Source organism: Anoplopoma fimbria, chromosome 4 (genome assembly GCF_027596085.1).
Source record: "Anoplopoma fimbria isolate UVic2021 breed Golden Eagle Sablefish chromosome 4, Afim_UVic_2022, whole genome shotgun sequence".
NCBI classification, from domain to species: domain Eukaryota; kingdom Metazoa; phylum Chordata; class Actinopteri; order Perciformes; family Anoplopomatidae; genus Anoplopoma; species Anoplopoma fimbria.
The window spans coordinates 27,875,599-27,890,960 of NC_072452.1; the positions used below are offsets into that span (position 1 = coordinate 27,875,599).

General features: G+C 37.4%; 2 protein-coding genes across 3 annotated transcripts in view; both read right to left on the reverse strand.

Moving 5' to 3' along the window:
• The window catches only part of sqstm1 (sequestosome 1), a 9,535-nt gene extending 1,182 nt beyond the window's left edge, over positions 1-8,353 (reverse strand). Inside the window, 7 exon segments of the mRNA XM_054597660.1 lie at positions 1-3; positions 6-74; positions 2,359-2,427; positions 2,558-2,714; positions 3,330-3,604; positions 4,986-5,081; positions 8,071-8,353. The exon segment at positions 1-3 is cut by the window's left edge and continues 81 nt beyond it. Of these exon segments, the coding sequence (XP_054453635.1) occupies positions 1-3; positions 6-74; positions 2,359-2,427; positions 2,558-2,714; positions 3,330-3,604; positions 4,986-5,081; positions 8,071-8,233 (832 nt within the window). The 5' untranslated portion in view covers positions 8,234-8,353.
• A 1,613-nt stretch (positions 8,354-9,966) lies between these two features.
• On the reverse strand, positions 9,967-15,173 carry rnf4 (ring finger protein 4). 2 transcript variants are annotated; one of them, XM_054597532.1, is made up of 8 exons: positions 14,095-14,190; positions 12,933-12,963; positions 12,499-12,694; positions 12,052-12,131; positions 11,590-11,602; positions 11,386-11,509; positions 10,760-10,811; positions 9,967-10,676 (listed from the first exon to the last, which is right to left on the reverse strand). In XM_054597532.1, the coding sequence occupies exons 2-8, from the start codon at positions 12,942-12,944 to the stop codon at positions 10,527-10,529; spliced, it is 627 nt and encodes a 208-aa protein (XP_054453507.1). In that variant the 5' UTR covers positions 12,945-12,963; positions 14,095-14,190; the 3' UTR covers positions 9,967-10,526. The 2 variants fall into 2 exon arrangements, with proteins under 2 accessions (XP_054453507.1, XP_054453506.1); XM_054597531.1 differs by lacking the exon at positions 14,095-14,190 and adding an exon at positions 15,053-15,173 and having other exon boundaries at positions 9,968-10,676.
• Positions 15,174-15,362: the final 189 nt, after the last annotated feature.

A 15,362-nucleotide genomic window follows, 5' to 3' on the forward strand; every position in this document is an offset into this window, starting at 1 on the left:
CCCCCCACCCTGAGGGGAAGGGGTCACCTTTGACCTCTGGCCCTCGTGCTCCACATCGATGTCCACATCGATACCTGCACACACACACAACATCACTTCCTGTTTAAACCTCACTCACCCACAGCAGTTAATTTAACAACACTTTTACTTTGAAAAGACACCATCACTTCCTGTTTGCAAACACCTGATTTCACTCTCCAAACAGCCAATTAGAAACCTAATAAATTATACATTTGATATTACTATTACAACCACAGAATTCATTGTGACCCGGTTTGACCTCAGAGAACCGATCGACAGAACATTGTTTGTGTTATTAAATATTACATATATATAATATATATATATATATATATACACACACAATAATATATACACATATAACATATATATACACATATAATATATATATATATATATACACACATATATATATATATATACACAATATATATTATATTATATATATTTTATATATATATTGTATATATATATATATGCTTTGTGCTTTGTTGTTGGACTTCTGTGCTAGTCATGGACTGTCCATAACAAACACCATGTTTGAGCATAGGGAGGTTCATAAGTGTACTTGGTACCAGAACACCCTAGGCCAAAGGTCTATGATCGACTTTGTAGTTGTGTCATCAGACCTGCGGCCGTATGTCTTGGACACTCGGGTGAAGAGAGGAGCAGAGCTGTCAACTGATCACCACCTGGTGGTGAGTTGGATCAGGTGGCGGGGAGGCTGCCGGACAGACCCGGTAAACCCAAACGTGTAGTGAGGGTGAACTGGGAACGTCTGGCTGAGGATCCTGTCCGCAGGGTCTTCAACTCCCACCTCCGGAATAATTTCTCGTGCATCCCGGGGGAGGCTGGGGACATGGAATCCGAGTGGGCCATGTTCAAATCCTCCATTGTGGAAGCTGCTGCTAGGAGTTGTGGTCACATATATATATGTGAACCCGCTGGTGGACACCAGCGGTGAAGGAGGCCGTCAAGCTGAAGAAGGAGGCCTTTCGGGCTTGGCTGGCCCAGGGGTCTCCTGAATCAGCAGGCAGGTACCGGTTGGCCAGAAGGGCTGCAGCTGCTGCGGTTGCTGAGGCAAAACCCGGGTGTGGGAGGAGTTCGGCGAGGCCATGGAGAAGGACTTTCGAATGGCCTCAAGGAAGTTCTGGCAAACCGTGAGATGACTCAGAAAGGGGAAACAGGGCTTTTCTCAGGCTGTGCTCAGCAGGGGGGGAGAACTGCAGACTCGGACTGGGGATATTGTCGAGCGGTGGAAAGAACACTTTGAGGAACTCCTGAACCCGACCAACACGTCCTCTGTGGAAGAGGCAGAGTCTGAAGACTCAGGGGAAGACTCGTCCATATGCCTGGCGGAGGTCGTTGAGGTAGTTAAAAAGCTCTTCAGCGGCAAAGCTCCAGGAGTGGATGAGATTCAACCGGAGATGCTAAAGGCTCTGGACAGTGTTGGGCTGTCTTGGTTGACACGTCTCTTCACTGTCGCGTGGAAGTCGGGTACAGTGCCTGTGGAGTGGCAGACCGGGGTGGTGGTTCCCATTTTCAAAAGGGGGACCGGAGAGTGTGCTCCAGTTATCAGGGGTATCACACTGCTCAGCCTCCCGGGAAAGTTTACTCCAGGGTGCTGGAAAGGAGGCTCCGTCCGATTGTCGAACCTCGGATTCAGGAGGAGCAATGCGGATTCCGTCCTGGCCGTGGAACAGTGGACCAACTCTTTACCCTTGCAGGTCTGTTGGAGGGTGCATGGGAGTTTGCTCATCCAGTCTACATGTGTTTTGTGGACTTGGAGAAGGCCTTCGACCGTGTCCCTCGGGGAGTCCTGTGGGGGGTACTGCGGGAATATGGGGTACCTGGCTCGTTACTACGAGCCATTCGGTCCTTGTATGACCAAAGTGAGAACTGAGGTGGTTCGGGCATCTGATCAGGATGCCTCCTGGACGCCTCCCTTTAGAGGTTTTCCAGGCACGTCCAACTGGTAAGAGGCCCCGGGGTAGACCCAGAACACGCTGGAGAGATTATATATCTCGTCTGGCCTGGGAACGCCTCAGGGTTCCCCAGGAGGAGCTGGAAAGTGTTGCTGGGGAGAAGGACGTCTGGAGGACCCTCCTTAGCTTGCTGCCCCCGCGACCCGGCCCCGGATAAGTGGAAGGAGATGGAGATGGATATATATATATATATATATATATATATATATATATATATATATATATATATATATATATATATATATATATATAATATATATATATATATATAACATATATATATATATATATATATACATATATATATATATATAACATATATATACATATATATATATGTGACATCACTCACCCAGCGGGTTCAACATGGCCGCTACGCCCTCGCCGATGGTCATCAGGTAGTCCACGTTGGCCTGTGAGGCTGCAGACAGAGGTCAGAGGTCAGTGATGATGTCATTAATGAAGAGGAGGTCAGAAGTCATTGAAGATTGTTATCAGTTGTCAGTTTATTGATTTTTAATCAGATTATCAGTTGATCATCAAACACTGACCAGAGGGGGCGCTGCTGTCAGTAGCAGGTCTGGAGGTTCCGGTCTTGTCCTGATCCTGGTCCTGGTCCTGGTCCTGGTCCTGAGCATGGTTCAGGTTCAGGTTCTGGTTCCACATGCAGTGTCTCATCCTTTTCATCCACTTCCCTCGAGGGAACCACTGCAGACAGACAGTAAAGAAACATGTATTATGATAATATATAATATCATAATAATGAGATAAAAATGTAATTATAATAACAATTATAATCATATATAATATATAATTATTACATATAATTGTAATACGTATTATAAGAAATGTATGTATACATATATGTATACATATATATATACACAGCGGGTAAAATAAGTATTGAACGCGTCACCATTTTTCTCAGTAAATATATTTCTAAAGGTGCTATTGACATGACATTTTCACCAGATGTCGGTAACAACCCAAGTAATCCATACATACAAAGAAAATACATATATATATATACACTATGTATATATACATGTATGTATGTATGTATGTATATATACATATATACATACATATATATATACATATATACATACATATATATATATATATATATATATACACATATATACATACATACATGTATATATACATAGTCGGGATTAAACTGCACAATTATTTCAGACTCAAATCTTACCCAGTTTATTGTTAATATTATTTATTATTTATTTAAACAGTGACATCACTGCAGTGAGGTCACAGCATACACAGTGACCTCACAGAGGCGGTCCTTCCCATGATGCACCTCACCTGCAGCGGGTGCCAGATGGGCAGCAGAGCGTGCTCGGTGTGCGTCCCTCGAGCCTGGCAGGACGAACACAGGTCGTAGTTGGGACACACGGAACACTTAAAGCGGGTTCCGACCACGGGACCCTCGCAGCCGTCACAGGTGACATCACGGTGCAGTGGGGGCGGGGCCATGTGGTGGGGCGGAGCCTGAGGAGCTCCAGGTGGAGGAGGAGGGTGGCCGAAGGTGAAGGGAGGGAAGGCGTGGAGAGGAAAGTCTCGACGGTTCTCCTTCTTCTCTAAAGAGTTCAATAAAACTTTATTAGAACCAACAAATGATCTTTTATATTCTATTTGATGGTTATTACTAACACAAACTCAATCATTCATCTGTGGATAATTACTTATTGATCTGATAAAGTGTGGGTTTGTTTAAAATAAGTAAAAGTATTCTTTTTTTATTATCATAACTATTATTATATTTGATCAGATATTGCTAAAGTCAGTTTCTATTGAAATGATGACCTTTCATTTGAAGAGATGAAGGATTTATTAATTATTAGTCTCTGACTAATAGTAGGAAACATTCTATAATCTCCATATAACATCTAATTTACATAATTCACTTTAAGCAGTGAGGTTGAGGTTAAGGTTAAATTGAGGTTAAGGTTAAGGTGAGGTCAAAGTTAAGGTTAAAGTGAGGGTAAACTGAGTTTAAGGTGAGGTTAAGGTGAGGTTAAGGTTAAGAGGTTAAGTTTAAGGTTATGGTGAGGTTAAGGGGAGGTTAAGGTGAGGTTAAGGTTAAGGTGTGGTTAAGTTGAGGTTAAATTGAGGTTAAGGTGAGGTTAAGGTTAAGGTGAGGTTAAGTTTAAGGTTATGGTGAGGTTAAGGTGAGGTTAAGGTGAGGTTAAGGTTAAGGTGAGGTTAAGGTGAGGTTAGGGGAGGTTAAGGTGAGGTTAAGGTGAGGTTAAGGTGAGGTTAAGTTTAAGGTTATGGTGAGGTTAAGGGGAGGTTAAGGTAAGGTTAAGGTGAGGTTAAGGTGAAGTTAAGGTGAGGTTCAGGTGAGGTTCAGAATAGGTTAAGGTGAAGTTAAGGTTAAGTTAAGGTGAGGTTAAGGGAGGTTAAGGTGAGGTTAAGGTGAGGTTAAGGTGAGGTTAAGGTGAGGTTAAGGTGAGGTTAAGGTGAGGTTAAGGTGAGGTTAAGGGGAGGTTAAGGTGAGGTTAAGGTTAAGGTGAGGTTAAGGTAAGGTTAAGGTGAGGTTAAGGGGAGGTTAAGGTGAGGTTAAGGTGAGGTTAAGGTGAGGTTAAGGTGAGGTTAAGGTGAGGTTCAGAATAGGTTAAGGTGAAGTTAAGGTGAGGTTAAGGTGAGGTTAAGGTGAGGTTCCGGTGAGGTTCCGGTGAGGTTCAGGTGAGGTTCAGAATAGGTTAAGGTGAAGTTAAGGTGAGGTTCCGGTGAGGTTCAGAATAGGTTAAGGTGAAGTTAAGGTGAGGTTCAGGTGAGGTTAAGGTGAGGTTAAGGGGAGGTTAAGGTGAGGTTAAGGTGAGGTTCAGGTGAGGTTCAGAATAGGTTAAGGTGAGGTTCAGGTGAGGTTCAGAATAGGTTAAGGTGAGGTTCAGGTGAGGTTCAGAATAGGTTAAGGTGAAGTTAAGGTGAGGTTCAGGTGAGGTGGTGTGTCCGTACCTTTGATGTAGAGGCGGAAGGTGGAATCCTTCATACAGGTGAGACCCATCATCAGTTCATCATCAGAGGAAAACGCCACCAGGTCATCATCTTCATCTGAAATATACAAAAACAAACTCATCATCAATTAATAATATTTTATTTTATGATAAAAACATATAGAGGCTTTAAAAGACAAAACCACGTGTTGGATGTAAAGAAAGTCAATTCAGTTTGATCTAAACTCCTCAAATATCACAAATCTTAGATCTTAGTCGTAGAAAATATCAAAAACTTTGATGAGTAGAACAAATTAGAAAGCTCAGGAAGAGAGACTTCGGACGGACAGGAAGTAGAACATATATTCACGTTCACGTCTACTTCCTGTCCCAGGTTATTTATATATTTATTAATCATTATATATTTACCTTTGTAGTACATGTTGATGTTCTTCAGGTTATTAATATATGTTTATTAATCATTATCTATTTACCTTTGTAGTACATGTTGATCTTCTTCAGGTTATTTATATATATTTACATGTGTTTATTAATCATTATATATTTACCTTTGTAGTACATGTTGATGGTCTTCAGGTTATTTATATATATATTTATATATATATATATATATATATATATATATATATATGTTTATTAATCATTATATATTTACCTTTGTAGTACAAGTTGATGTTCTTCAGGTTATTTATATATATTTATATATATATATTTATTTTTATATATTGTTATAAATAATTTTATATATATTTTTTTATATATATTTATATATATGTTTATCTATAGTTATATATATTTTTATATATATATATATATTTTTTATATATATTTATATTATTTTATATATTTATATTATATATTTCTTTATAGTTATATATATTTTTATATTTGCATATATATTATTATATATATTTATATGTTTATATATATATTTATATTATTTTATATATATATATGTTTATATCTATATATTGTTTTATAGTTATATATACACTTTTATATATATTTGTATATATTCTTATATGTTTATATATGTTTGTATTTATTTATATATGTTTATATATATTTATATTTTTTTGTATATAGTTATATATATTTTTATATTTGTATATATATTTATATTCTTTTATATATATATATATATATATATATATATATATATATGTTTATCTATATTTATATATTTTTTGTTTATATGTTTATATATATATTTATATTCTTTTATATATATATATATATATGTTTATCTATATCTATATATTGTTTTATAGTTAGATATATTTTTATATTTGTATATATATTTATATTCTTTTATATATATATATATATATATATATATATATATATTTTATCTATATTTATCTATTTTTTTTATAGTTATCTATATCTCTATATTGTTTTATAGTTATATATATATATATATATTTTATCCATATCTATATATTGTTTTATAGTTATATATATTATTATACGTTTATTAATCATTATATATTTACCTTTGTAGAACAGGTGGATGTTCTTCAGGTTTTTTTTATATATATATATATATATATATATATATATATATATATATATATATATATATTTTATCCATATCTATACATTGTTTTATATTATTATATATCATAGTTTTATAGTTATATATATTATTATATATCATTATTATATATTATTATAGATTATATATGTTTATTTATCATTATATATTTACCTTTGTAGAACAGGTGGATGTTCTTCAGGTTATTTATATATATTTATATATTTTTATATATATTGTTTTATAGTATATATATTATTATATATTATTATATATTATTATATCTTTACCTTTGTAGAACAGGTGGATGCTCTTCAGGTTATTTATATATATTTATATATTGTTTTATAGTTATATATATTATTATATATTATTATATCTTTACCTTTGTAGAACAGGTGGATGCTCTTCAGGTTATTTATATATATTTATATATTGTTTATAGTTATATATATTATTATATATTATTATATATTATTATATATTATCGTATATTATTATATATGTTTATTTATCATTATATCCTTACCTTTGTAGAACAGGTGGATGCTCTTCAAGTTATTTATATATATTTATATATTGTTTTATAGTTATATATATTATTATATATTTATATATCATTATTATATATTATTATATATAATTATATATTATTATATATTATTATTTATCATTATTTATCATGATATCCTTACCTTTGTAGAACAGGTGGATGTTCTTCAGGTTATTTATATATATTTATATATTGTTTTATAGTTATATATATTATTATATATCATGATTATATATTATTATATATTATTATATATCATTATATATATTATTATATATCATTATTATATATTATTATATATTATTATATATTATTATATATTATTATATATTATTATTTATCATGACATCCTTACCTTTGTAGAACAGGTGGATGCTCTTCAGGTTATTTATATATATTTATATATTGTTTTATAGTTATATATATTATTATATATTTATATATCATTATTATATATTATTATATATTATTATATATATTATATCATATATGTTTATATCATTATCCTTACCTTTGTAGAACAGGTGGATGCTCTTCAGGTTATTTATATATATTTATATATTGTTTTATAGTTATATATATTATTATATATCATTATTATATATTATTATATATTATTATTTATCATTATTTATCATTATATCCTTACCTTTGTAGAACAGGTGGATGCTCTTCAGGTTATTTATATATATTTATATATTGTTTTATAGTTATATATATTATTATATATCATTATTATATATTGTTATATATTATTATATATTATTATTTATCATTATCCTTACCTTTGTAGAACAGGTGGATGCTCTTCAGGTTATTTATATATATTTATATATTGTTTTATAGTTATATATATTATTATATATCATTATTATATATTATTATATATTATTATATATATTATTATTTATCATTATATTTGTATTGCTCTTCATTATTTATCATATTTATATATTGTTTTATATTATATATATTATTATATATCCATTATTTATCCTTTGTAGAACAGGTGGATGCTCTTCAGGTGAGTGAACACGCTGGTGGTCTTCCGGTTCAGGTACTCGTAGCTGGAGGACACCTCCTGGTCCACCGTGAACCTCCGGACCTCCTTCACGGACTCGTCTCTGGCCAGCAGGTAGGCCTTCACGGTCACCGACATGTTGCTCCTGATAGAGCGGGTTAGAGCGGGACAGACCGGGATAGAGAGCTGGGACAGCGGCGGCGTTATGAGCTCCGGGCTGTGACGCACCTCTCAGCCTGCTCTGTTTACTTCCGGGATGACGTCACTGTCGTCAGGGGGAGGGAACATGGACGCGGCTTCCCATTGGTCCACTGACGGGGTCCTGCCCAGACGACCAATGAGAGGCCGACGAATGACTAAGCACTTTCCAATGAGGGGATTCCCCCGAGTCAGCTGACCAATCAGGTTGCTCCGGTCCGTCACCGTGAAGAAGCGCTGCGTCATCGTTATGAAACTCTTCATACACAACATCATGATGATCTAACGTTTAAACAACGTTTCATACACAATATCATGCTGTCAGTCAATCAAAGAACAATTCATTTTCATAAAATGATGAACATATTGTATTATATATTATATTAATCAACTAATACACTTTAGAGATGATATTCTGTAGCTTCAATAGAAAGAGCAACATACACGGACTACATCTGTACCGTTAATGTATTAATACCTATTCATTCTCTGGTTTCTATGGTCCTGTGTGGGATCAATAAAGTTTATCTGAACTTTATTGATCCCATGACTTTTAGTCTGATTTGATTTCAGGATGTTTGAGCTCCTCCTGTGATGAGTCAGCAGCCAATCAGCTGCAGAGTGTGTGTCAGGTGACTGACTCATCGGTCTTGTGACCTGTGAAGAGTCTGAAGTGACTCAGAGTCACAAGACCTATAACCTCACCCTATCTGATGACAGCAGGGGCTGATGTCCCAGAATGCAATGCTCTGGGACCAATATTATGCTATATACACTGTTACACAATACTATAGAACTGTATATAGTACTACAGATATATATATTTACTAGAGTACTACTCTAGTATATATAGTATATATATCTATATGATATATATATAGATGATATATATATATATATATATCATCTATATAGATATAGATATATATAGATGATATATATCTATATAGTATATAGATATATATACTATATATATCTATATAGTATATATATATAGTATATATATCTATATATACTATAGATATATATACAGCCGTGGCCAAAAGTTTTGAGAATGACAGGATTGGAGGACCACAAGTTCTCAATGGGATTAAGGTCGGGGGAGTTTCCTGGCCATGGACCCAAAATGTCGATGTTTTGTTCCCCGAGCCACTTAGTTATGACTTCTGCCTTATGGCCGCTGCGGGACTAATAAAGGATTATCTTATCTTATCTTATGGCGAGGTGCTCCATCATGCTGGGAAAGGCATTGTTCCTCACCAAACTGTTCTTGGATGGTTGGAGAAGTTGCTCTCGGAGGATGTTCTGGTCCCGTTCTTTATTCATGGCTGTGTTCTGAGGCAAAGCTGTGAGTGAGCCCACTCCCTGGGCTGAGAAGCCTAACCCTAACCCTTTATAGACTACCTGTAGTGTATAGACTACCTGTAGTGTAGAGACTACCTGTAGTGTATAGACTACCTGTAGTGTAGAGACTACCTGTAGTTTAGAGACTATGTTTGGGTTCTATGATGTCCATCAGTGACATCGTTCTCCTTTAAAGGTTTCTGATGCTTCACATCGTTAATCTGTGGACTTCACACATTACAGTTCTGACTGAAAACATGGTGACATCAACATGGAATTAGGCTTTATCAATAAATATCTTTATTTACAGTTACTACATAAATAACCTTATTTATTATGATAATAATAATAATTATTATTATCATCAGCCACATCATCCACAACGTGAGTCCATTAGCCAACAATCTAGCGTCAAATCTTACATTTACACAGAAAATAAGAATTTTCTACAAAACGTGGTGTTTGTTGTCAAAACTAAGAGCCAATCAGCTCTCTGATCAGGAGACAGCCGGACAGACAGACAGACAGACAGACAGACAGACAGACAGACAGACAGACAACATCTGAATACAACAAACTCACAGAATTTAATAGAGTTTATTTCTACTTTAACACATTTTATCTTTCACAGAAAATAAAAACAACTGAAGAATAAACGTAGAATATCAAATATATTCAATATATCAATTATACAATATCATCAATCAATTGTAATCGCTCTTTACTTCAAACGCAGCTCAAGTTTTTTGTTTCTGATACAAAAAAACAGCAGAAAAAAGCATCTGATCTGACGATGTCACTGGTGATGTCACTGATGATGTCACTGATGATGTCACCGAAAGTATAACATCCAAAAGTACCACAGGTGTGTGATGATGTCAGAGTGATGTCAGATGTACAGCGGGTGGTACTGGCGGTGGGTCAGTCTCTTCCTGCAGGTCGGACAGGTGTGTGAGGATTTCAGAGCGTCTCTCAGACACTGACTGCAGAACACGTGACCACATATAGTGGAAACAACCAATCGGCCGCTCTCCACGATCTGTGATGAGACAACAACCAGCCAATCAGAGAACAGGACTCTACCTGCTGACCGAGTGTGCAACAGGTGTGTTCGAGTCTCACCTCAGAGTAAGAGTCCAGACAGACGGGACAGCTGATCGTCACCGGAGTCGACCTGAAACACACAGACTCCACTGGTTTCCACTGCTGGGATCAGTCTACTACTTGGCTGTGTATCAAGTTAATGTAAGACGGGATCAGTCTACTACTTGGCTGTGTATCAAGTTAATGTAAGACGGGATCAGTCTACTACTTGGCTGTGTATCAAGTGAATGTAAGACGGGATCAGTCTACTACTTGGCTGTGTATCAAGTTAATGTAAGACGGGATCAGTCTACTACCTGGCTGTGTATCAAGTGAATGTAAGACGGGATCAGTCTACTACCTGGCTGTGTATCAAGTTAATGTAAGACGGGATCAGTCTACTACCTGGCTCTACTATCAAGTTAATGTAAGACCTGGCTGTGTATCAAGCGAATGTAAGACGGGATCAGTCTACTACCTGGCTGTGTATCAAGCGAATGTAAGACGGGATCAGTCTACTACCTGGCTGTGTATCAAGCGAATGTAAGACGGGATCAGTCTACTACCTGGCTGTGAAATCAGGTTAATGTTTGATTGGATCATTGGGATCAGTGTACTACCTGGTTGTAATTTAAAGATAATGTTAGATGGGATCAGTCTATTACCTGGAGGAGCTGTTGGTCTGTACAGAGGACATAATTGCAGCGTTGAGGACAGGAGGCGTGTCTTCGTCTTCATCACTACTGACGACGTAACTCTCCCCTGTGGGGACTCTCTCGTTCTGAGGACCTGAGGGAAGACACCCAGAGAACTGTTGGACCATCTCTTTACTGAAACTTTGTCAACATGTCCACTGAAAAAAGTTTTACCTTCGTCCACCAGCTGGATCGGCAGAAGAAGAAAACAACAGAAGAAGAACAGTTAGATAACAAAAAACAATAAACACACATCATGACAGGCGAAATACCAAAGTTATGAATATGACATCAACAACGCGGCCAAGACAGATACAACGAGGGGGCGGGGTCAAATAATTAGGGGGCGGGGCCAGAGACTGGGCGGGGCCAGAGACTGAGGGACCAAATACTGAGGGGGGGAGCAGACTGAGGCGGGGCCAGAGACCGGGCGGGGCCAGAGACTGGGGACCAGATGCTGACGGGACAAAATACTGAGGAGGCGGGGCCAAATAATGGGTGGGCGGGGCTAGAGACTGATGGGACCAGATGCTGACGGGACCAGAGACTGACGGGACCAGATGCTGACGGGGCCAAAGACTGGGCGGGGCCAAAGACTGACGGGATTATTGATCACTGTGAATCATGTGTTGTTACCAGAACGGAGTCGTTGTTTGTCAGATCAACCACAGCAGCTTCTGATCCCTCACAGGTCAGATCCACCACCTCCTCTACACCTGAACACAGATCAGTTATTGATTATTGATCACAGGTCAGATCCACCACCTCCTCTACACCTGAACACAGATCAGTTATTGATTATTGATCACAGGTCAGATCCACCACCTCCTCTACACCTGAACACAGATCAGTTATTGATTATTGAGCACCGGTCAGATCCACCACCTCCTCTACACCTGAACACAGATCAGTTATTGATTATTGAGCACCGGTCAGCTCTACCACCTTCCCACATCTTAAAACAGATCAGTTATTGATCATTTATCAGATGACATGGCTTAACATTGACAGAATTCACCTGAATTATGATTGGTTCATTCTGATACTAATCCATAACAGAGGAGAGTATTGATCTGTACTGACTGTCCACAGTGTTGTCCATCACGGCGATGGTCTCTGCGGGGGGGGCAGGGTCACCATCAGACGTCCTGCTAGCGTTAGCGGTCCTGTTTGCTGCTCTGTTAGCGTTAGCGGACCTCCTAGTGTTAGCCCCTCTGCTGGTCTTGGTTCTGGGTCTGGAAACCAGAGGACTTTCTGTGATCCTCCTCTTCCTCTGAGCCTGAAGACACACAACACACAGTCATTACATCACAGCCGTGATAACATTCACCATGATCTCATCGGAGGACATCTAGGAGGACTGATCTCAGATCTGATCATCTTTAGTGGAAACAGAACTTAATTTATTTCTTCTTTCTTTATCTGGAAACCACCATGTGACTGTTTTAAATAAACTGATTGGAGCTCAGCTTTTATCAAACATGAAAAACTGAAATTGAGTGATGAAGAAAACTTACAGAGCTGCTCATGTCAGAGACTCTGAAGACGCTGCAGAGGAAACAGACGGAGGGAAATATTACACTTTTTACTGTCTACCGAACAGATTCAGTTCAATAATACAGAATGTAATCAACTTATAAATTATGATCTTATTAGAGACAGAATGTTATTGATCGGCTGGGGGGAAATTAAGAACCTACCGAGCAGAATATAAAGCAGTTAGGGTTAACCCTAACAAACACACACACACCAACACACACGTCTGAGTGTAGACGACGTTAAGTTTACCGTTTGTCACAAGTGTGGATGTCTGCTAAGACATGCTACCTAATAAGACATGCTACCTGCTAATACATGCTAAGATATGCTACCTAATAAGACATGCTACCTGCTAAAACACACTACCTAATAAGGTAGGCTACCTGCTAAGACATGCTAAGACACACTACCTATTAACACTAATACACACCTTACTAACACTAATACACACCTTACTAACACTAATACACACCTCTCTAACACTAATAAACACCTTATTAACACTAATACACACCTTACTAACACCTTACTAACACTAATACACACCTCACTAACACTAATAAACACCTTATTAACACTAATACACACCTTACTAACACTAATACACACCTCACTAACACTAATAAACACCTCACTAACACACACCTTATTAACACTAATACACACCTTACTAACACTAATAAACACCTCACTAACACTAATACACACCTTACTAACACTAATACACACCTCACTAACACTAATACACACCTTACTAATACACATCTTATCAACACTGATAAACAGTCTCAGTCACCAGGACCACCAACCATCCGGTCTCTGTGTCACTGCTGCTGTGTTAACTGGACTTAGACCACCATTAGTCATGACCCTGACCAGTTGGAGACCTGAGCTAGTATTTATGAATGAGTGGTGATCAGTAGTGTAGAACAGTGACTTCCTGTCAATGTGTTTGGTTTAAATAAAGGTTAGCTCTTAAAGCTTATTACCTGTGAATAATAATGAATCTATACATTTAATATATTCACATTTACATCAGTCACCCTCTCAGACTCGTTAAACGTTCGTTTGTTTCAGCACAGAGGTGAGGACGTTAAAGACACAACACAATTAGCATGACAGTTAGCCGTCCTCACTCACTGTCAGTGTTTCCTGTTAGCAGTCACTGTTAGCATTAACTGTTAGCAGTCACTGTTAGCAGTCACTGTTAGCATTCACTGTTAGCAGTCACTGTTAGCAGTCACTGTTAGCAGTCACTGTTAACAGTCACTGTTAGCATTCACTGTTAGCATTAACTGTTAATATTCACTGTTAGCAGTCACTGTTAGCATTCACTGTTAGCATTAACTGTTAATATTCACTGTTAGCAGTCACTGTTAGAATTCACTGTTAGCATTAACTGTTAACAGTCACTGTTAGCATTCACTGTTAACATTCACTGTTAGCATTAACTGTTAACAGTCACTGTTAGCATTCACTGTTAACAGTCACTGTTAGCATTCACTGTTAGCATTAACTGTTAGCAGTCACTGTTAACATTCACTGTTAACATTAACTGTTAACAGTCACTGTTAGCATTAACTGTTAGCAGTCACTGTTAACATTCACTGTTAGCAGTCACTGTTAGCATTAACTGTTAGCATTCACTGTTAACAGTCACTGTTAGCATTAACTGTTAGCAGTCACTGTTAGCATTAACTGTTAGCATTCACTGTTAACATTCACTGTTAGCATTAACTGTTAGCAGTCACTGTTAGCAGTCACTGTTAGCATTCACTGTTAGCAGTCACTGTTAACATTCACTGTTAGCATTAACTGTTAACAGTCACTGTTAGCAGTCACTGTTAGCATTCCTGTTAGCAGTCACTGTTAGCATTCACTGTTAGCATTCACTGTTAATATTCACTGTTAGCAGTCACTGTTAGCATTAACTGTTAGCAGTCACTGTTAGCATTCCTGTTAGCAGTCACTGTTAGCATTAACTGTTAGCATTCCTGTTAGCAGTCACTGTTAGCATTAACTGTTAGCATTCCTGTTAGCATTAAACGTTTAAATGGTTAATCGCAGCAGAACAGTTGATGCTAATGTTTGCTACTACCGCCGGTGTCTTCTTCTTCTTCTTCTTTTACTCCTGCTGCTGCTGCTTCTTCTTCTTCTTCTTTCCGGCAGACTCGTCCCGGTTCAGTGCATTGCTGCCGCCTACAGGTGTAGAGCCGTCATTGCTGTTTTTACCCTCTGAGGTGAGGAGTTTAACGAGCTCTCTCCTCTGTCCTCACCTCCTCTGTCCTTACACCCTCACCTCCTCTGTCCTTAGACCCTCACCTCCTCTGTCCTTACATCCTCACCTCCTCTGTCCTCACCTCCTCTGTCCTTAGACCCTCACCTCCTCTGTCCTTAGACCTCACCTC